This window comes from Sinohyriopsis cumingii, chromosome 4 (genome assembly GCF_028554795.1).
Source record: "Sinohyriopsis cumingii isolate HCF-2022 chromosome 4, ASM2855479v2, whole genome shotgun sequence".
NCBI classification, from domain to species: Eukaryota; Metazoa; Mollusca; class Bivalvia; order Unionida; family Unionidae; genus Sinohyriopsis; species Sinohyriopsis cumingii.
The window spans coordinates 18792120-18816632 of NC_142964.1; the positions used below are offsets into that span (position 1 = coordinate 18792120).

General features: G+C 33.2%; 1 protein-coding gene across 1 annotated transcript in view; it reads left to right on the forward strand.

The window, feature by feature from the left end:
- Window positions 1–24513, forward strand: part of LOC149800708 (uncharacterized) — a 150871-nt gene that overhangs the window by 44648 nt on the left and 81710 nt on the right. The window contains exons 7-11 of the mRNA XM_089954753.1: window positions 2718–2854; window positions 6030–6171; window positions 16303–16436; window positions 18270–18408; window positions 23811–23953. Coding sequence (XP_089810879.1) covers window positions 2718–2854; window positions 6030–6171; window positions 16303–16436; window positions 18270–18408; window positions 23811–23953 — 695 coding nt within the window. The remainder of the gene's footprint in view (window positions 1–2717; window positions 2855–6029; window positions 6172–16302; window positions 16437–18269; window positions 18409–23810; window positions 23954–24513) is intronic.

Consider the following 24513-nt stretch of genomic DNA (forward strand, 5'->3'; position numbering starts at 1 on the left):
GTTATTCCAACAGCTAGTATTTACCCATCTGTAACATTGAGTTATTCCAAAAGTTAGTATTTACCCATCTGTAACATTGAGTTATTCCAAATGTTAGTATTTACCCATCTGTAACATTGAGTTATTCCAACAGCTAGTATTTACCCATCTCTAACATCGAGTTATTCCAATAGTTAGTATTTACCCATCTGTAACATTGAGTTATTCCAAAAGTTAGTATTTACCCATCTGTAACATTGAGTTATTCCAACAATTATTATTTACCCATCTATAACATTGAGTTATTCCAATAGTTAGTATTTACCCATCTGTAACATTGAGTTATTCCAAAAGTTAGTATTTACCCATCTGTAACATTGAGTTATTCCAAATGTTAGTATTTACCCATCTGTAACATTGAGTTATTCCAACAGCTAGTATTTACCCATCTCTAACATCGAGTTATTCCAATAGTTAGTATTTACCCATCTGTAACATTGAGTTATTCCAAAAGTTAGTATTTACCCATCTGTAACATTGAGTTATTCCAACAATTATTATTTACCCATCTATAACATTGAGTTATTCCAACAGTTAGTATTTACTGTTGCCTTATATACACGATATTATTACTATTGCCTTACATACACCATGTGACAAAAGCATAGATCAAGATCAGCTGCCTTATAATGTGTAGGTAGATCCTTGTCTACTCTAATTTCTTGAAATCATGTGTAAAGCAAATAATATTGACCAAGATCTGCAGTCTCATTATGCGTAGGTAGATCCTTGTCTACTCTAATTTCTTAAAATCATGTGCAAAGCAAATAATATTGACCAAGATCTGCAGTCTCACTATGCGTAGGTAGGTCCTTGTCTATACTAATTTCTTGAAATCATGTGTAAAGCAAATAATATTGACCAAGATCTGCAGTCTCATTATGTGTAGGTAGATCCTTGTCTACTCTAATTTCTTAAAATCATGTGTAAAGCAAATAATATTGACCAAGATCTGCAGTCTCATTATGCATAGGTAGATCCTTGTCTACTCTAATTTCTTAAAATCATGTGCAAAGCAAATAATATTGACCAAGATGTGCAGTCTCACTATGCGTATGTAGGTCCTTGTCTATACTAATTTCTTGAAATCATGTGTAAAGCAAATAATATTGACCAAGATCTGCAGTCTCATTATGTGTAGGTAGGTCCTTGTCTACTCTAATTTCTTAAAATCATGTGTAAAGCAAATAATATTGACTAAGATCTGCAGTCTCATTATGTGTAGGTAGGTCCTTGTCTACTCTAATTTCTTAAAATCATGTGCAAAGCAAATAATATTGACCAAGATCTGCAGTCTCCTTATGTGTAGGTAGGTCCTTGTCTACTCTAATTTCTTGAAATCATGTGTAAAGCAAATAATATTGACCAAGATCTGCAGTCTCCTTATGCGCAGGTAGGTCCTTGTCTACTCTAATTTCTTGAAATCATGTGTAAAGCAAATAATATTGACCAAGATCTGCAGTCTCATTATGTGTAGGTAGGTCCTTGTCTACTCTAATTTCTTAAAATCATGTGTAAAGCAAATAATATTGACCAAGATCTGCAGTCTCCTTATGTGTAGGTAGGTCCTTGTCTACTCTAATTTCTTGAAATCATGTGCAAAGCAAATAATATTGACCAAGATCTGCAGTCTCATTATGCGTAGGTAGATCCTTGTCTGCTCTAATTTCTTAAAATCATGTGTAAAGCAAATAATATTGACCAAGATCTGCAGTCTCATTATGCGTAGGTAGGTCCTTGTCTACTCTAATTTCTTGAAATCATGTGTAAAGCAAATAATATTGACCAAGATGTGCAGTCTCATTATGCTTAGGTAGGTCCTTGTCTATACTAATTTCTTGAAATCATGTGTAAAGCAAATAATATTGACCAAGACCTGCAGTCTCATTATGCGTAGGTAGGTCCTTGTCTACTGTAATTTCTTGAAATCATGTGTAAAGCAAATAATATTGACCAAGATCTGCAGTCTCATTATTTGTAGGTAGGTCCTTGTCTACTCTAATTTCTTAAAATCATGTGTAAAGCAAATAATATTGACCAAGATCTGCAGTCTCATTATGCGTAGGTAGGTCCTTGTCTACTGTAATTTCTTGAAATCATGTGTAAAGCAAATAATATTGACCAAGATCTGCAGTCTCATTATGCGTAGGTAGGTCCTTGTCTACTGTAATTTCTTGAAATCATGTGTAAAGCAAATAATATTGACCAAGATCTGCAGTCTCATTATGTGTAGGTAGGTCCTTGTCTACTCTAATTTCTTAAAATCATGTGTAAAGCAAATGATATTGACCGAGATCTGCAGTCTCGTTATGTGTAGGTAGGTCCTTGTCTACTGTAATTTCTTGAAATCATGTGTAAAGCAAATAATATTGACCAAGATCTGCAGTCTCATTATGCTTAGGTAGGTCCTTGTCTAATTTCTTGAAATCATGTGCAAAGCAAATAATATTGACCAAGATCTGCAGTCTTGTTATGTGTAGGTAGGTCCTTGTCTACTCTAATTTCTTGAAATCATGTGTAAAGCAAATAATATTGACCTAGATCTGCTGTCTTATAATTTGATACATTTATATTCGATACATTTTTAATTGTATCTCTGAATGAGTTTGAATAATCAAGAGTTTTATGTTTTAAAATAAAATTATTGAACTTTGTTTTTTTTTATATATTTTTTCCAGGGAATAAATGATGTAGCAGTGCTCAGGAAATATCTTGGTGTTATGCGTGAGATAATTCTTGGTGAGAAATTTGTAGTTGGCAGCAAAGGAGAAGCTTGGGACAGAGATGCTCTAAGGTTACTGATTAAGTCTGCATTGTAAGTTGGCTATGAAAGAAATCATTGTGATTATTCTGATGCAATGGCATCAAAAATCATGGAAAATGTATTAGATATTTTAAGACCACAAAGATTGTTTTTCTTTTACAAAAGAGGTAATTGTTTCAAAACTTTAACAATTTAAACCTTGAAACATGTGATAATTGTCGAGAGCAAGTACAGGAGATTAGTTACAAAATGAAGGAGATGAGTTACAAATTCTGGTGGGAGCTGCAGTGGCTCAGTGGTTAGTGACTGAAAGAGGTATGGATTAAAATCTTACAATTTGACCAACCTTGGTCAGCTACTGTGGTGTGTCCTTGGGCAACAGACTTCATTCTAGTTGCCTGTGCTATAAATAATTTACTTGTGTTGCTGTGCTGTGTCAAGAACTATCAAATCAAACAAAACAAAACAGGATGCAGAAGATCTGGTACAAAATGCAGGAGATTAGCTACAAAATGCAGGAGATTAGCTACAACATGCAGGAGATTCTCAGTCTAGATCTTTATTGACCTATCGCCACATACTTATACATTTTTTTAGCTCAGAAATTATATAAGTTAAGAAATTGTCTGTACTTCAGAAATTAAGAGGAGAGAAAAGATAAAATGTCTTCATCTTCCTTGCATGAATAAGTAGTGGATTGTGAAATCAATTCAGTGGTCCCCTTTTGAACAACCATGCCCCTCCTCCTCCTAACAGGTATCCATCTACTTTATACAGCAAGAAATCCCTTGGCACCAGCAAATTTGTGTTTAAAACTACCCCTCTATGACATTAGTACAGTCAGTATATTAGTGCAAAAACTGTTAAAATTTACAATTTGAGAGTGATCATATAGTGGGGTTTGGATGGAAATAACATGAATACTTGTTGATTTCTAAATTCAGCACATTAAGATATCTTCCAGTATGCCAATATATTAACTAAGTAATCCAAGCAGATAGGTAGATAATAAGATTATGCTTATGGCTTGTGTGTTTCTGAGATGTTAGGTTTTGCCATTTTGATAAGTACAGGTTGTTGCTACAGCTGATATTTATCAAGATGATAAAAGCCTATTGTTGAGAAACACAGTATTGTGTCATCTTGACATCCAGTAACTAAAAAGTGGAAATGGTATGTATGCTGTTGTGGCTTTTCTGTCATAGATTTTAATGTGTTCATTTCTTTGTTTCTGCTGCTTTCAACTGCATTTTTAAGACATCAATGGCTAAATAATCCAAAAGAAAATGGGAACCTGGTATGTACCTGAAGGACACAAATGAGGCAGCTGACCTGGTCTGACCCCAGAATACCCTTCTTCTCCAGAGACTGGGTTTCCATCAGCAGCTTTTCTGTTTAAGACTCTGCCAACCAGATTGCTGAGTTGTAGGGAGATGGGTCCTTTGCAGTGCACCTGTAGTTGCTAGCCCTGGTTTCCATTGATACCTTTGTAGTAGTTGTCCATTGATATGATGCTATATATAGGATGCCAGAAAAGTGTAAAAGACAAAATCGCTTTATACCAAGTTAAATTATACATGTTACATGCCAAGGGTCTTTACTTGACCAGGCTATTGTCAAACCCTGGTGCGATTCCCGCTAGAAGTCATACGTTTACCCCAAATTTCCACAGACTTCCATACAACTTCAGTTATAAATTAGAAAGCCCAACATATCCATTCTGTACATAAATTTTACTATAATCAATACAAGACCACAGATCTCACAACCTGTCAAATATCTATCAACCGCACATCTGCATGGTTTCTCTTTGTTAGGTATCCGTACCATCAGTAATTCATGCCATAGAAACTATACAACTATCTGTTAATACATTAAGACTATTTTAACTATGCCACCATAGGCCAGTCAAACTATGACTTCCAGGCACATTTCACCAGTACAACTGCATCACATTTGCCACTATGGCAACATAAACGGTATCTGCAGAGTCCCTTTTTATTTATTCCATTGTGTAATTTACTGGTTTCCTACCATAAATACTGCCACTGCAGTCACACCATCAATGTACACCACTAGATTTTAGTAAGGACTTTGTTATTCCAGGGACACTCATTCGATTTTGACCTGAATTCACTACTAGTGAACCACGGCATCATGGAAATTCACTAACACTTTACTCCATGGCATTTGCTTCTAGTGATTGGCTAATTAATTTGGGCAAAGGAATATTTATATTGCACCAATTCCAATAATCAGACAAGTTATCACAAAAATGTAAGAATTCCTTAAAATGGGATGCTATAACCAAATGAGCATACTCCAAATTTATTACATGTACACTATATATAGGATGCCATAGGAGTGGACTTTGTGAAAGACAAAATCTCTTTATACCAAGTTACATTATATGTGTAATCAAGGCAAGGTGCTATATATATATATATATATATATATATATATATATATATATATATATATATATATATATATATATATATCTATATATATATATATATACTTTGTGTCAGGAGGAATCACTTTATAGTATGTGAAAAGGATGGAAATAAAGAGAAATGAATTAAGCAACATTGGTCTAAAGTAAATTTTACCAGATATAATGGTATGCACACATGTTATTTTAGGGTAGGCATTATTCCAATGCACCTTTGAATGAATGAAGTTGAATGAATCAAAGTTTGATGAATAAGTCTAGACTGTTTTACTTGTTTAAAAGGGCTCTTCTTGTCCCCAAAGGGGTCTTCTTGTCCACAAAGGGGTCATCTTGAGTTGGTTTTGTCTGTATGCCCCAGAAAGTTTGTTGGCACAAAAATTAAAAATCTATTTGATGTAGAGAAATTAAGTTTCATTATGGACATGTTTGCACTTTTAGTATAGTCCATGTCACATAAATGTAATATGACTGACATGATTGTGTGGATGACTTTTTGATAATTGTCAAAGTTTCAGGTCTTGCACTTTATGCCTGTAAACCTTGTTTGCACATTGTCATGCAAGCTTTGATGTAGACAAGTGAAGTTTGGAATGCATATTTACAACCATAGGTACTTGACTTGAACTTTGTTACTTTAGATCCCTTTTGCAAGCTTGGAAGTTCAGACATTTTTTAACATTGGTTTTTTGTCTTCAGAGGGGATATGTGTTTTACATAGGCTATTCTTGATACAAAATGTGTCAGTTTGTGTATCTAAATGTACTATTTCAGAGAAACTGGACTGATTGAGGAAATGTTGGAGGAATTACTGGCATTTTTCCTGGAAATCTGCAAGTCCAAGAATTGCATGAACAGCGAGGAAGTGACACGCATATTCCGAATTCCACTTTTCAGAGAGATGAAGATAGAAAAGGTAGAAATAAATCTGCTTAATAGATGAATTATTTCTAGCAGGCTCTATACTTTAGCAGCTGTGAACAAAAAGTTTCCAGGTGTGGTATTCATATAACTCTCAGACTGAGCTTCCATTATCAACCAGTTAGAAATGAGCTTTCAGATATAATGTCATTTGTGATTGGTTGAAATATAATTTCAGGTACAGACTCCTAACAGGAGTTTTATAATTAGTTTTAAAATGACACTATCGGTTTACACTTCTTGGCAGGAAATTAGTTGTCATGGATTGAGTAGCTAATACAAGCTCAAATTTATAGTCCGAGGAAATTGGGGAGGGGGATATCCATGGATTTATGTTCCAACAACATTGTCATTTCTCACATGATCATGAAAATTGGCACCCACTGTAACGAATGACTCTTAGGCTGTTCCATGTAAACATGCATGGTACCCAAGGCAGAGAGAGTTTTAAATACATGCCATGGTAGAGTTTATATCAAAATGACAAACAAATTGAAATTGCAATTAAGGGTGACTACTCCACATTGACTGTGTCTTCCCTACATTACAGGTATATTTTACTGGAACGCCCTCACTGTAAACCTTCGATTTGCTGGCATCTTTACCTAAACACCACTTACTAGGTTGCATAGAGGCCTTTATGCAGCATCATATTGATAGTTTCTTATACCATGAAATCAGCGTTTCTATTACTGCATTCGTTAGAAAATGATAACCTAGTGTTATGTGCCATGTACTATGGAAAATGAGTGAATCTTGTCACCTTCTGTAAAAATAGGTAATGTTGAACTTTTACTTGCATCTGCTTTGGTTGAAGAACAAATTTATTTTTCCTTTATAATTCTGATGCAGGTTTTATAAATTTCTCATCAGAGTTAATTATGACCCTTTTGGCAAGTTGTTTGTGTGTAGAGTTTATTTTTATATCTTTTTTTATCCCCAATTTCACATATTTTGCTGCCTAGTCAAGAAGGTTTGCAAAACGCTAATACCACAACTTAGGAGCCTAATTAGATTGCAGAAGAAAAATAAACAGGAGAAGGTAAATATAGACGTGTACTTTATTTTTGGGTATTTTATGGCACAACACAGTTCATGAAGGTTATATTATACTAAGGCAAGTAAATCGCCTAGCTGAGGGATACAACACCTCAGCCAGCCAGGGCAACTTCACCATGACTAATCAGATGATAAGAGCTGAATCCACACCCTTCTGGTTATGTTGACAGCAAAGGAGCCACTGACACACTAGATATATATGCAAATAATAGGATGATTTATGAATGTATCATTATGAGGGAATTTATTTTACTCAATAATTTCATTATTCTTGACACCATAATATGATACTTTCATAAAATGAGATTGCCACATAGCGAGGAAGATATTGCTTGAAACTTGTGTAGAAAGGGTCATAAAAAGACCTGTAATAACAGTGATGAGCAAAAACTAACTAACCCCATATATGTACTTGTGTTACTGTACACTTTGAAATTTTGTTTTTCTGTGTATAATTCTGCATTTACCTGCCAGACTGGGTGCCATGTCAGTCAGTGCTGATAATCTTCCTTGACAGAAATAAACCACCTAGCTCATTTGGTCAGTTGTTTCACATTATAACTACAAGTATATTGTAAATCAGCAATATAGTTTCCTTTATCGTGGTATGGACGATTTGCACATGTATTTCTTCACTAATTGTAGACTGGGGAATAGTATAGAATAAGGATGTGTTCCTTCACTTCTGTGACCTGTATAGTTCAGAAATATAACATGTAATTAGATATTCCATATTTTGTTTTCTTGTTTGTTTAGTTTTTCTTTAGGTCATCAAAATATTGTATTCTTTACTTGGTTCATTTATTCTAGATCAATAAAAATATCAGTTGCCATGGAAATAACCTTATGAAGTTTGAAAAGTCACTTTTATATTGTGTGATGTATTCAGTATAATGTATTAGTTTTATCTAAATGTGACTATTTTTATGAGTCTGTGCTCTTAAAATAAGTAACAGAAAAGAGTTAATGACAACAAGCTTTGTAAAATTTAACAAATGATTTTATTTCCCTAGAATACAAAGTAAAATGAGAAAAAAGAACGTATGGTTTTGTGAATTAAATTCCAAAATAATCCTAGAAGTTAGTTAGACACAAGTCCTAGTAATTTAAAGTCCTGAATAAAATTCAGAACAAGTCCCAAAGAAATATAAAACTGAAGTCAATGACATATCTGTGATAGCTATTTAATTGCTATTGTGTCAACATTTTTTTTTTGAATCACAGAAATATAATTCCAGGTTTGAATTCAGTATAAATTCCAGTGAATTCCTTTATCCAAGAATTTTATCAGAGCACTTTTATATTTCCAGAGAAAATAATCACTTAATTTCAATAATTTAATGTAGAAAAAAAAGATTCCAGCCGAAAATTCCTGGTCACAACAGATAATACAACTTAAAAGTGCTAGATGTTAAGCATGGCTTACTGAATCCTCACAATCACAAGATTATATAGTTCTCTACTTGACCTCAGGTCACAATTTGCATTTTCTATTTTTAAAAAAACAATACCTAATGGAAAATAACCTTCTAGAATGATATAATGAGCCTTGTTTATTTACAACACATCGATCTGTAAAATTCACTTAGGAATCTCCAAAACCCTGACCTAAATCAACATATTTACTCCTTCTTGTTTACCTGAATAATAATCCTGATATTAAGCTCATACACATAGAGAATAATTTAGCTATGTATTTGTTGTTGACATAAATGAAATAAAACTTTTTTAAAAAAGTCAATCAGGTCAAGCAGAAATAAACTCAATTTCGGAAAAGGCCAAGTCCAGCATACAATGTTCATTACAATAGCATGTAATGAAATATAAAAAATTTTTTTAAAGCTAACAAATGAACAATTTACAATTAAAATAATTATTATTTTCCGAATAATTTCAGATCAAAGACGTCATTTTTAACGAATGTCACTGAGGCAGTTTTGACATTTAGTGTAAATTGTTAGAGGGGGCAAGGATTAGTTAGGGCCTGGAAGTATTCCATGGTTTGGGGTATTTTTGGCTTGAAGCTTTTTGTGGCTTTTTGTTGGATGGAAAAATTGTAGAAACATGAAGACATCCAAAAATTTTCTTCACATAATGTTCTATTGTATCTTACTCAGAATTCTTGACTCAGCGAAACTAAACAGTGCTAAATTAGAGCCACACCTCTAGCAGTCAAATTTGTCAATATTTTCCTAGGCCAAAATACCCAATATGGAAAGTGTACTTGGTGGCAAGTTCATGAATTGACTGACTGACACACACATTTTTGATATGCTTTTGATAATCAACTACAGATGTGTTCATTTTTTACTGAAAGAACTAGCTAATTCATAAGCATACACTTCCTGTTTTTGTAGTTTTAGCCATGCAAATTTAATGGAATTTAAGATGCACTGAGCTTCATACAATTTCATTTTATTACATCAAATATTTCCATGTGCAGATATCTGTGAAGGTATTTAAATAGTTGGCCAAAAGACCTTTAACAACTATTTTCAGGCATCAAAACCTTTCAGAATTGTTTTAAAAAATGATGATTTGTCTTGAAACAAAGCTACAGTTGTTAATAACATAAAAGCCTCAACATGACCTCTTAAAAACCACCCAAGGGAATTTCACTTTGTTGGACAGATATTTCCATTTGTACACATGATGTCAATCTTACATCAAGTATGTCTATAGCTGCTTAAAATTCAGCATTTCTAAAACCTCTCAATAGAACTGGACTAAAATTTGAAAGGTAGCAACCTGACATCATTACCTTTAAAACCCATTAACAAAATTATACCAAACTTCCATATAGTATGGGAATCATTTCTTGCCTTTTTTGATCTACTGATGTCAGCCAGTTCTCAGATCCAATTGAAACTTTTGTCAAGGTTATGGCTAAAGCATTGATAAACTTTGATGGATTCTGTTCATAAATTTGTATCACTTTTTTACAAATAAAAATGCGAGATATAGCTAGCTTGATGTTGTTCATTGGTGGTGTCAGCATCAACTTAATGTTTAAGACTTTGTGCAAGACAATGTAAAATACTTTGTGTGCATAAAATAATTTTGATTAAAGCAAGACACTATATTCTGTGGAAACTTTTGTGAATATTTCATAGAGCATAAATGTCTTATACTGTTGCATTGTTCCTGATTCCTCTGATGTTAGGTTCAACATCACACAAGCTATGTTAATTTCTTTTGTGTGTGTATCTCTCTCTCTCTTTCTCTCTCTATCTCTTTATATATATACACATATATACATGTATATACGTTAATCTGGACTCCGTTTATCCGGAAACCTCGCTATCCGGACATAATTCAACGGGAAAAGAATTCCTAAACGTTAATTTGTTCCGTTAATCAAGAAATCCGCGTTCCGGATCTGGAAATCAAAATCGGGGACCAAAGTGTAAAATTACATTAAAACTTGTCTCGATAATCCGGAAATAATCTGTCCAAAAATAAGAAAATTCAAAAAATCGTATGTGAAAATACATTCAGAAGAATAATACATAAAACACAGTAGTGAAGCCCTTGAGAATCTATGGCCACTATCAATAACTAAGTAGCGTGACCATATTGTAACCAGCGATTGTATAAACAATGTCTGTTTTAGCTAGTTGTCGACGGGGTGTTAATAATTAAATAAACACACTGGGATCAAATCGTCCACGCTTTTTGACATAACATATGGTAAATAAATTAAAAGTGTCATTAAGCCTCTTTGTTGTTTACCAGTTGTATGTAACAATCACAATTTATTGTTTGCTGTGCAAATACAGTTGACATTTTTAAGCTGTGGACAGTATAGGGCTTCAAAGAATCCAGGCAAACAAAGGTTACAGACTTCTTCAGGAAATTGACATAATAAATGTATGTACAGTACATACATGTACATGAACATAGTGTGATGTGTTCGATGTGTTAATTGTCTAAACTTCTATTTACTGTATATGTACGTACAAGCACATGTTATAATAATGTGAAATAAACACAAATTAATAGATGTGTTCATTAATTTATTTCAACCATTATTGAATATACAGTACATTACATTTAAAGCTAGCATATACATGTACATATATACGGTGTGATGATATCGTAAAATAAAATATGTGCATGATTCAATTATCGGGAAAACTCGTTAATCCGGACATATTTGCTGGGAACGAATGTGTCCGGATTAATGAGGCTCCACTGATAAATATATGTATATATATATATATATATATATATATATATATATATATATATATATATATATATATATATATATATATATATATATATATATATATATATATATATATATATATATATATATATATATATATATGTATATATATATATATATATATATGTATATATATATATATATATATATATATATATATATATATATATATATATATATATATATATATATATATATATATATATATATATATATATATATATATATATATATATATATAACATTAACATTTTCAATGATTTTTTTCATTTTTGTAATATTTCATAAAACAGAACCATGGACACATTCATTCAGAAATTAAGTATAGCTTACATAAATACTTTCATTAAAAAGAAATATCTTTGACAAGAGTTACAAGCCTTAAGTGTAGCTTACATAAATACTTTCATTAAAAAGAAATATCTTTGACAAGAGTTACAAGCCTTAAGTGTAGCTTACATAAATACTTTCATTAAAAAGAAATATCTTTGACAAGAGTTACAAGCCTTAAGTGTAGCTTACATAAATACTTTCATTAAAAAGAAATATCTTTGACAAGAGTTACAAGCCTTAAGTGTAGCTTACATAAATACTTTCATTAAAAAGAAATATCTTTGACAAGAGTTACAAGCCAGTTATATGTTATTCACTCACCATAAATGAAACACCATCCATACAGTTTCAGTTCCATAAAATAACTGGAGTTGTCTAACATCTACAGTTATGTCCCTTTGTGGATGGCTAAATTATATCTCAATGAAAATATCCTGCTATGTAGTAATTGAATTAGCTTTCTACCTGACCATGATGACTGCAAGAAGGCTAATGGGTCACATTTATGGCACAGATTCGGGATTATTGAGAGGTGCTGATATAGGTCATTGGCATACATCTGCAGTGTGTTGGTATAAATATGATTGTGGACTTTTGATGGTTTGATTAAACTTAAGGAACAGCAAGTTGTATTGTTTTATATAAAGTAACACTCTTATCAATTTTGGTCACTACCATACAGCAAAGATAAAGTAATGACTGAAAATATATTTTTTCTTTGTGTGTTTATAACATGTTCCCAGTTTGGACATAAGATGGACTTAACACATTGTTTGTTACTACAGATTTATCTTCAGGTGCAGTGGCAGTTATTTTGTAACTTGATACAGTATGATGACAGTGAGAAGAATCAGTGTTATCTATCACTGGATATGTAGCTATCAGTTTGAGATATGAGTGATTAAAGCAAATATAGTTGAAGATTTTCTACCACATGCCAAATGAAAACTTTCTGATCAAAATAGTGGCCACTTATGGCAATCGATTGCCATTGTTGATTTTGGTGGTCCATTAAAGTGTGAACCTAGAATTTACATGTGTACATGTATGTTTATTGCCATTGTTGATTTTGATTATCTCAGTTGTGAACCTAGAATTTACACGTGTATATGCATGTTTATTACCATTGCTGAGTTTGGTGATCCCTAGTGTTAACCTAGAATTCACATGTGTACTGTTTATTGCCATCACTGATTTTGGTGATTCCAATTGTGAACCTAAAATTCACATGTATATATGTATGTGTATTGCCTTTGCTGATTTTGGTGATTCCATGCATAAACCTAAAATTCACATCCCGTACAAAATTTTCCACATGGATTGGATAGGGAATCCATACATACTTTTACAGAAATATCCATATGGACATTTTTATTCTATAGTTGAAGCACTCTTATGGTTTTCAGTGTATCCATATGGAAATGTTATGAATTCCATACGTACTCCGTATGGAAAATCTCATGGAATATGCTAATTAGTCCATGAGATCTGTAGGTTGTCCATATGGAATAAAATTAAAAATCCACATGGAATTTGGCAATAATCCATATGGAATTTGTGAATAGTCTGTATGGAATTGGCAAATATACCATATGGAATTTGTAAATGGTCCATATGGAATTTGTAAATAGTTCATATGGTATTTGGTAATAGTTTATCACGTACGAAATTTTCCAGGCATGCTTAAGGCGGATTTCAGACGGGTTTTTTAAGCGCTTTCTGTTTAAACCATAAAAAAATCTGCTTCAGATTTCTATTAAACTGCATAATAATTCTTAGACATTATTGGGAATCAATGATAAATATTCACCATAATTATTAAAATGGATCATAAATTTTATTTTGACAGACATTATCAAATAAGATTTAGGTTTTTCTTGTCCTCATTTTCTTTCTCGGATTCAAAGCCTAATCCATGATGGCATCACTTAAGTCTTTTTCATTTCACTGAAAACTCTGGTGAGATTTCACAAATATTTGACTAAAACTTTTGTGAGATTTCACTAAAATATTGATCATTATATAGTATTTTAATGAAGTTTCAGAAGTTTTTCATACATTTCAGAAGGTTTCAGGTTAATAATGAATATGAATTAAACAGGACATTATTAACCGAGGTGATATTAAGTTTGCATGAATTTTTTAACAGAGTTAATAATAATAATAATAATAATAATAATAATAATAATAATAATGACTTTATTTAGAGAAGGTAACCTAATTAATTACAGAACTAATCTACCTCGAGGCCTTCTATCTGTTATGTACAATATTTACAGCATATACAACATGATGTGAAGAATCTGGCTTGACACTAAATAATTAAGTGATTTTAAAAGTCAAAGTATCAAGCCTGGAATATATGCACAGGCATCTGTGAACACATAAACATATATAAAATATAAAATATTAATCTGCATTGAAAAATTCAACTGTGAAAACAATGCAAAATTACAGAAAAGCATCCATTTGAGACATGAAAAGAAGAAATGCTAGAAGCCTGCCATGTCACTTGTACTGCAGCTTGATTTTTTGATTAATGTACAAACTATCATGCTGTTGTGGTCTTTTGAATTAGTCCTTGTTCCATAAGCAGCCGTGACAAACATTTATCATTAGATAAGTACTCTTATTTTACACTGAATTCCAACACACCTAGAATATTTTAATATACACAATAAAGCCTCACGATATTGAATGATGATTCTATGTGTGGGCCAAGAAAATTCCGCAAAGATATGATGATCTTTGATAGACATGGGTATTTCGCAATAATTCCTACCAGTGATGTATACGTTGCCCTCCTTAAATTCATCCTGGAAGTTAATCAGTTTTGAGTTATATAACTTCAAAATCATCCTGGTTCAATTCCTTGTCCTATTTAGCATGTTAGCCACTACTGTAGAGCTGTTTATGGCACAAAAAGCAAAATGCTAGTCCTGGCGTTCAGTTTTCATACAGACTGACCAATTACGTTCCCATCGACTTTGCATTCAAGCTATTCTCATTGCCGCACATTTTTCAAATGGTTATTCAAACTCGTATCCCACTTGAATCACCATGTTTGGCATTCCCATCAGTTTCTGTTACGCAACAATTCATTGGGCATGTACAAAATTTTGACCAATCAGAAAGCTCTTTACAATGATCATCCTGTAAATAATAAATGTTACAAATACTTATTAGAAAGCTCATTGCGGAATGGGACTGGATAGAGCATTATTTAAAAAAAAGTTTTGGAGATGATATTAAAAAAGGGTCTATATCGAGGAAAATCAGATTCAGGTCAGGAGAAAAGCGAAATTCTGATTTAAAACAGAAAACAAGAAAACTTGTTTGAGGGCAGTTAAATCCAGTTTAAGTTATAAAAAATACAGCAACAACAATAACAAAATTTGATAAAGAAATATAATACAGAAAGATGTGGAAAGAAATTATTGTGCCCAAAATAAACAATACAATTACAGCCATCAGAAACAGGGTATATAAATGCTGCTGAAAATCATTCAAATTGTACAAGAAACAAAAAATAAATTTTCTTATATCTTATTAATATTTTTTACTAAAATGTCAGTGATATTACAATCACAAAATATCACTATATTTTTAGAATTTTTGACAAACTCTCAGTGAAATTTCAATCACAAATTCCCACTGATATTTTCAAAAATGTTGGCAGAGTCAGTGAAATTTCAATCACAAAATTTCACTGATATTTTCAGAAACTTTGTTAAAATCTCCTAAAATACCATAATTTTAGTGAACAAGGACATTTGAGTGAATGTCAAGAAATGTTCATTGATTTTGCTGAAATTTAAGTCACATTTTCACTAGGGTATGATTTTTGTAGAGCATATTTTAATAGGAAGCCAACAAAATTACTCTTCAGAATAAACATCAGATCAAGCCCAAAATCCATCTTGCACCAAATTTTCTAAGTCCAAAGATTTATCTATGCTTGTACTACCAATATTAATTTTCTGATCATGTTTACATTTTCTCTACTTTTTTGGTCATGTCTTTGTTTTTAAACATCTGTGGAGATAAATTAAAGAAAACTGACAAACATATGTTTCTTCAAATTTATATGAGTATATATTCATCCTTCCACATCAGCTACACTGACATATACATGTACTCCAACTCCCACCAATATTTCTATTTGAATCAGATACTTTAGGTTATCAATTCTTCAGAGAGTATTTTCCATGATGCTACAATACATAAGCCTGCTTTCCATATGGAAAAAAGTGCTTGTGGATTAAAGTTGCAACTTTATTCCATATGGAATTTTCACCTGCTATGAAGTACTTATGGAATTGATATGAAATAAATTGTCTGATTCCATAAGTTTTTCAGTCCATATCTCTTCCATATGGATTCCATAAATATTCCATATGGAATCCATGAGAAATTTCTGTATGGTTGTGTGTTGCCTTTGTTGGTGTTGGTGATCCCTAGTGTGAACCTAGAATTCACATGTGTGTATGCATGTTTATTCAGCTGAAGAACCCAGAGATGACGTTTGACTGCTGTGCAAAAGCCATGATAGAGGTATGCAAAGTCAAACCAGTGACCAGTTACAGTGAACCTATCATAAGAGAATGCCATGATATTCTACTTAAAATTCCCAATCAGTGAGTATCTCTCTCTCTCTCTCTATCTATCTATCTATCTATCTATCTATCTATATATATATATATATATATATATATATATATATATATATATATATATATATATATATATATATATATATATATATATATATATATATATATATATATATATATATATATATATATATATATATATATTTGTGTGTGTGTTGTACACCAAAAATTGGTAATGGTGCAGTTACAAAACAATTTGTAATATTTCAAGCTACCTATATCTAAATATGCATGTTGCTTTCTACATTTGAAGTGATCAGATCCATCAATAGGAATTTAGTTACATAAGAGGGAAGGATTCAGGTTATGAGTTCAATCTGTGTAGACTTGTCTCATAAATTTTATCTTTGATGTATATAATTGACTTGGCATTATTTTCACTGTGTAGCTAAATACTAACAGCAGCAGCAACAAAAACAACAACAATACAAATAATAATAGTAATAATAATAATAAAAATAATAATAATAAAATTTGTGGCAGTAGCAGTAGTAAATATGCTAATAATAATAATAATAATAATAATAATAATAATAAGAATCATAGTAAACTATTTTTGAAGTAGAAGTGGTAATAGTAAATGATAATAATAATAATAATAATAATAATAATAATAATGATAATAATGATAATAATAATAATAATAATAATATGACAACTATGATAACCATTTATGTATGCAGAGATGGCCAATTTGATTCCATCTAGTTTAAGCTATCAGGTTTTAGGGTTCAGATGTCTTGGAACAGTATGTTTCTTTTGCCTTCATGGAGTCATGGTAACAATGTTGGTAGAGACTCAGTCCATGGGTCATGGGTTCTGTACCCAACCAGGTCAGCCCCAGATTGTCTTAGCATGTCCAGGAGACTTTGCTTCTGTTCCCTGACATGGTGTAGCCATCATTGTGCTTCAGGTGCAATTAAACCATCAAAAACAACAGAAACACATTTTCTGTCAGTTTCTGGGCTCCAGTTGAGGTTGTAGGCACTTCCAGTTACAATGTTGTTTCTGAAAGTATGTAAGCACAAGAAAAAAATGTTCTGCCCCAGGACTTCTATCCAATTATTTAGTCGACCAATCAAATATTTGGAGATTGATTGAGTTATAAAGATTTTCAGACTCTCCAAAATATAGAAGGTTTTGTGTGTGATGAGATCAATCACATTCTCTGTTTTACACGTGAATTAGATTCATAGGGGTAAAATGTCTGGACTTTGATGATGATGGGTCCTTTCATTTTCATGGTAAAATGTCTGGACTTTGATGATGATGGGTCCATTCATTTTCATGGCACAAGCTTTTAACTTTGTAAAAAATGTGAATAAATGCATGCTTTTTAAACTTGAAATTGAACATGATAAATAACCTTGAGCAAGTTATTTAGAATATGCAAAGTATTCAAGTGACAGATTTGGGAGTTGTTAAAAATCAGGAGATAAGAGATAAAAATTTTGAATTTTCTGATGTTAGTGTGATACCAGTCTTCATGTATTTAAATCCCCACCACAACACTGCTTGATGCAAGTAATGTTACTCTAGTCTGTCTGTCAGTTCATCATGTCTTCATGTATTTAAATCCCCACCACAACAGTACTTGATGCAAGTAATATTACTCTAGTCTGTCTGTCAGTTCATCATGTCTTTATTTAGTTTTGCATTAAAGTTGGATTCAGATTGTGTTGGGTTGCATCCATTTTCTGTGAATATGTATCTATATGTCTGGGTTTATTTGGTCAAACTGGGAAATTTTATGGTCTTGAAAGTAAGCTTATTGACAGTGATATACAAATATTTCAGGTCATCTCAGCGGAATGGTGGACATTGGATGCAGCTGATGATAGCCTATCTAAAGACAGGCAGGAAAGATCTCATAAACAGAGCAAGAACAATTTCCTATGAAAAATCACTGACAAAAGCCAAAGTGGTGGAATGGAAGGTAAGCCAGGAATAGAAGTAACTCCTGGATCAAGCTGTATGAATCAGTGGTTACATTTGTGATCATATTATGCTAATGAAGTTCATAATAACCAAATTTCTTGTTGGCATACTGTTTAATGAAGAGGATCATTGTGGTGTTTACTGTTTCAGATTGAGGTTTGCTTACAAAATGTTGCAATAATAATTGATTAATATGGGTATGGGTATTGTCAATGAAATGGAAAGAAAAGTTGTTTGTTCCCTGCAAAGTTCTATTATATCCTCCTCAAGTAGTTTTAGTTGCTTCACTTCACTGCCTAGTTGTATACTGATGACATGCCTAGTTGTCCACTGATGACATGCCTAGTTGTCCACTGATGACATGCCTAGTTGTATACTGATGACATGCCTAGTTGTCCACTGATGACATGCTTAGTTGTATACTGATGACATGCCTAGTTGTCCACTGATGACATGCCTAGTTGTATACTGATGACATGCCTAGTTGTCCACTGATGACATGCCTAGTTGTATACTGATGACATGCCTAGTTGTATACTGATGACATGCCTTGTTGTCCACTGATGACATGCCTAGTTGTATACTGATGACATGCCTAGTTGTCCACTGATGACATGCCTAGTTGTCCACTGTTGACATGCCTAGTTGTGCACTGAAGTCGTGCCTAGTCATCCACTGTTGACTTGCCTAGTTGTCCACTGATGACATGCCTAGTTGTCCACTGTTGACATACCTAGTTGTCCACTGATGACATGCCTAGTTGTCCACTCTTGACATACCTAGTTGTCCACTGATGACATGCCTAGTTGTCTACTCTTGACATACCATGTTGTCCACTGATGGCATGCCTAGTTGTCCACTGATGACATGCCTAGCTGTCCACTCTTGACATGCCTAGTTGTCCACTGATGACATGCCTAGTTCTCTACTGATGACATACCATGTTGTCCACTGTTGACATGCCTAGTTGTCTACTGATGATATGCCTAGTTGTCCACTGATGACATGCCTAGTTGTCTACTCTTGACATACCATGTTGTCCACTCTTGACATGCTAAGATGTCTACTGATGACATGCCTAGTCATCCACTGTTGACATGCCTAGTTGCCCACTGATGACATACCTAGTTGTCTGCTGATAACATTCCTTGTTGTCCACTCTTGACATGCCAAGTTGTCCACTGATGAGATACATAGTTGTCCATTGATGTCATGCCTAATTGTGCACTGATAACATTCATTGTGAATATAAAGTATCACACTTGACAGGCTCTCATTTGTTTTATGTTTCAGATTTCCCCTATGCGGTGGTGTCTGCATATGTCTTGTGATATCACTTCTTTTATATACTGTCTTAAAATCTATTTTGCATGAAACACACAATGCAACTTCAGGACCTTTTGTTACTCATCTGTACTTAAACTTTGTTGAGCATCTAATATTTTTCATCTTTGGGTTTTTTAGCATTTAAGTTTTAGCATTTTAACATTAATTGACCCCAAGAAAGATAAGAGTTGCATTAAATATTCATATTAAAATAACTTAAAAAACATGATAACAATTAAACAAGACCAATAAAATCAATACTTATGCAAGTGTTTCTGCAAAAATAATTTTTTTTTATCATTCTCTCCATATTTATTTCACCTCCACCAAATGTTGGCCGATTTTTAATCCAGGATTCTTTAAACAATCATTAACTACTTCTGATAACTTTTTTTGTTATGATAATGAATATTGTGCCTATATATAATAATAAATATCTTAAACTCAACAGATTACAACAGTTCACTGCATTTCTGTGTAAATATGTCAGCCATTGTTTAACAATTCTTAATCTGATTACTTGGCATGTATTATTAGTAAAGTCATTGCACAAGTGGAACAGTTCTGGTCCTAAGTGGACTGGTTCATCCCATAGTGAAGCTGGTCCTAAATGAAAAATGGTGCAGCTGAGACATCCAGTAAGGCCACCACAGCTGTCATCCTGAATAAATTGTTATCACTACTCCTCCTGAATGAAAAGTAATATTGCCATTGGGTTTTCAGCAAAAGACTTCTTATGATGTCTAGTTGGTCCTAGATCAATAGTGTTCCACTTGCACATCCACTATAGCCACTACAGCAGCCTCACAAAAATCTTGTTATCACCATTCCTCCTGAATGGACGGTCTTATCAATTTGAGGTTTTTACTAAATGACTTTTTATGATGTCCAGTTGGTTGTAAATCACTTTTTATATTACCCAGTTGGTTATAAATGACCTTTTATGATGCCCGGTTGGTTATAAATGACTTTTTTATGCCCAGTTGGTTATAAATGAAAATGGTGCTGCTCAGATATTCATTAGCCACCACAGTGGCCATTTTGAAAATCTTGTTATTGCTACTCCCAAATCAATTGGCCTTTCTCTCATCTGGGTAATTCCCATCATTTTTCAAAACTGCCATTGTAAAGCCTCTGCTCAAGAAACCAACACTAGACCATAATGATTTAAAGAACTACCGCCCAGTTTCTAATCTCCCATTCATATAAAAAATCTTAGGAAAGGTTGTTCTATCCCAGCTCGTATCTCATCTGAATTCAAACAGTCTTTTAGCAATTTACAATCTGCATATCGCCCTTGCCACAGTACTGAAACTACTCTTCTAAAAGTAGTTAATGACATTCTCTCTGCTTTGGATAGCGGAAAGATTACATTCCTCACCCTCCTTGATTTGTCTGCAGCATTTGACACAATAGACCATGATATATTACTTCATCATCTCAAGCATGTATTTGGCATTCACGATACAGCCTTACTGTGGTTCAAGTCCTACTTGGTCAACAGGACGCAAATTGTATCTGCAAATGGAATACACTCCAGCCCAGTTTGATCTATGTTGTGGTGTTCCATAGTGTTCCACAGGGGTCTGTTCTTGGACCAGTTCTCTTCATTCTATACACTCAGTCACTCTCAAGTGTCATAGATCATCATCCAGTGTCTCACCAATGGTACGCTGAATTTAAGCTTATATCATCATGATATTGGACTATTTTGTTAATGAGTGAGATAACACAAAAATATCTTCTCTTGAGGCCATATTTCTGGTCAAATTAAATTGATCAAACTTGAAATATAAGCTTATGTCATCAATATCTCATATTAGTTCAATAATAAGTGAGATCCATGTATATCTTGGACAAGTTTGGCACTGAGCAAGAGTCATGCATATTAATGGGGTTGCTGAGAATGCCGCCACTCTGGAGGACATGTTTTTGATCTGATGGTGAGCAATATGGGCTTATATCATCATGATCCAAGACAGGCTTATATCATCATGATCCAAGACAGGCTTATATCATCATGATTCAAGACAGGCTTATATCATCATGATCCAAGACAGGCTTATATCATCATGATTCAAGACAGGCTTATATCATCATGATCCAAGACAGGCTTATATCATCATGATCCAAGACAGGCTTATATCATCATGATCCAAGACAGGTTTCTTTATGAGCAATATGGGCTTATATCATCATGATCCAAGACAGGTTTCTTTACGAGCAAGATCACTTTGTATCATTGCTGCTAAGTAAGCACTTCTGCTTGTGATTTACTATTCAATTTTTTAATAATATCCCTACAGTGATAAACTCAAAGGACATGTCTATGGTGAAAGTAACAAAATAGCTTGAAGCACTTGGGTCCTTTAGTTTATGAATTTTCATGATTTGCTAAGGTCAGGCCATGATGTCTTGATTGTAATTTAAACTCAATAAAACTCCGTAAAAGAACATGTAAAGATTTGATTTTTGTGAAATGTAAAATTGGCCATGTTTATGGAAGCACATCTGTTGTAATTCTTCATTTTAGGAGGTGCATGGTTTTGGAGGTAAGTAGATATACAGCATAGCCTATAATCCCTGCAAGCCTTTAGAAGTGATCAGTTTTTGAAAAATACTGGAACTTATGAAGTTTGTGAGTGAGATCAGTACAAATTAATCAGGTGATCTTGCATCTTATAAGCTTTTGTGGCCATATTTGATCAAACTTGGAACATAGGCTTATATGAATAATATCTCAGATGAGTTTCATAATGAGTGAGATCCATGTATATCATGGACAAGTTTGATACTGACTAAGAGCCACACATATCATGAATCAGATTTCAAGAGATTCTTACAATCTGGAGAACATATTTCTGATATGATTTTAATCAAATTTGGAAGAGGGTCTTGTATCATCTTGATCACACATGTTTCATAATAATTGAGATCCACACATAATAATGGGGTGATCTTGTATCTGATTGACTGAGCTTGTAAACACTTTATTGACTGTGTTTATGATTCACAGTTGTTAAATAGTCTAATGTCATCAAGATGTTGATTGGGTTTGATTATGAGCTAGATCTGCACAGTCATACTTATGAGGTAATCTTGTATTTGATTGGCCAAGCTTGTTACCACTCTAAAGACTCAATTTGGTTTGGATTTTGACCAAATTTAGGTTGGATTTTGCTTAAACTTGGTAAATAACCTTGTATCATCTTGCTCTAAAACAGGTTGTATCATCTTGGTCTACAACAGGTTGTATCATTTTGGTCTAAAACAGCTTGTATCATTTTGGTCTAAAACAGCTTGTATCATCTTGGTCTAAAACAAGTTGTATCATCTTGAAGTAAAATAGCTTGTATCATCATGGCCTAAAACAGCTTGTATCATCTTGATGTAAAACAACTTGTATCATATTGGTCTAAAACAGCTTGTATCATCTTGATGTAAAACAACTTGTATCATATTGGTCTAAAACAGCTTGTATCATCTTGATGTAAAACAGGTTGTATCATTTTGGTCTAAAACAGGTTGTATCATTTTGGTCTAAAACAGCTTGTATCATCTTGGTCTAAAACAGCTTGTATCATCTTGGTCTAAAACAGGTTGTATAACAAGTGAAACCTATTAATATTATTGTGCTGAGCTTTATATGTGTACTTTGCTACAGACTTTATCCAATTTCAGTAAAACGTGGTAAATAGATTTACATCATCAAAATCTAGGATGAATCCAGTTGTGAGCTAGAGCTATGCATGCTAAATATACCTTTATAGTTGGGAGTAATTTTGTTCGAACTGTAGTAAAATAGATAAATTCTACAGGATATAAAGGTTGGGAGATAGTTTTCAAAAGGGGTTAGTTTCTTAAAATATTCTAGTAAAGCCTGCTGCATAATATAGGCAACTTTAACAATGCAGACATTTCTCTTATATACGTATGACAATTAAACTTGAGTTATGTGGTCCTTGAATCTCTTTCATCTTCATATTTGAATACAAGTTAATACCTAATTTTCTGGCCTAGTAATGTGAAAGATCTTTTGACCTTTTTCCTTTTTTTGGGTTGTCATGATGACAGGACCATGTGAGGGAGGCAAAAGAGATGATCCAAATCATAGGCAGTTTTCCCTTGCAAGACATGGAGGCTGATGAGGAAGGGTCCGTGAAGGATACAGTCAGTAATTATGCAAGTTTTCTTGAGTATCTTCTGGACTGTCTCAGGTTTGTGTGAGATATGGTAGTATATATATGATTATAAAGCACAATGAACAGAAGACATTGTATGCCTAGATCTGCATTATGAATATGCTTTTTTATTGGATACTTATTTTTCTGGATTTTGTGGTTCCTACAGACATGGAATGTAAAAATCAAACAAACAATGACCATTCTTTGGAAATTGTAAGGTGCCTTCCTACAATTCATGAATTTCTGCACTGATTAAAATGCTGCTTTCTCCAAAACCATGAAAATAAATGAAATAACAGTATTTGACAATGCATCATCAGGTGTGTTGGTGCATGATGGGATGGCAGAACTGAATGTCATATTTACAGTATGGTACATGCTTTAGCCTTTCTGCTAGAAAACCTTCAACCCTTCCATCACATGCTGAAAAAAGACCAATTTTGAAATACCCTCAAGCCAGTGGTTGTTATTATATCCTGATGACATTTAGTTATTGCTGTCATAATGATCTGGGGGCCCCGAGTGGCCGAATGGTCTAAAGCGTTCTTCGTTACGGATCACTGCCATCTCACCGCTGTCTGCGTGGGTTCGAG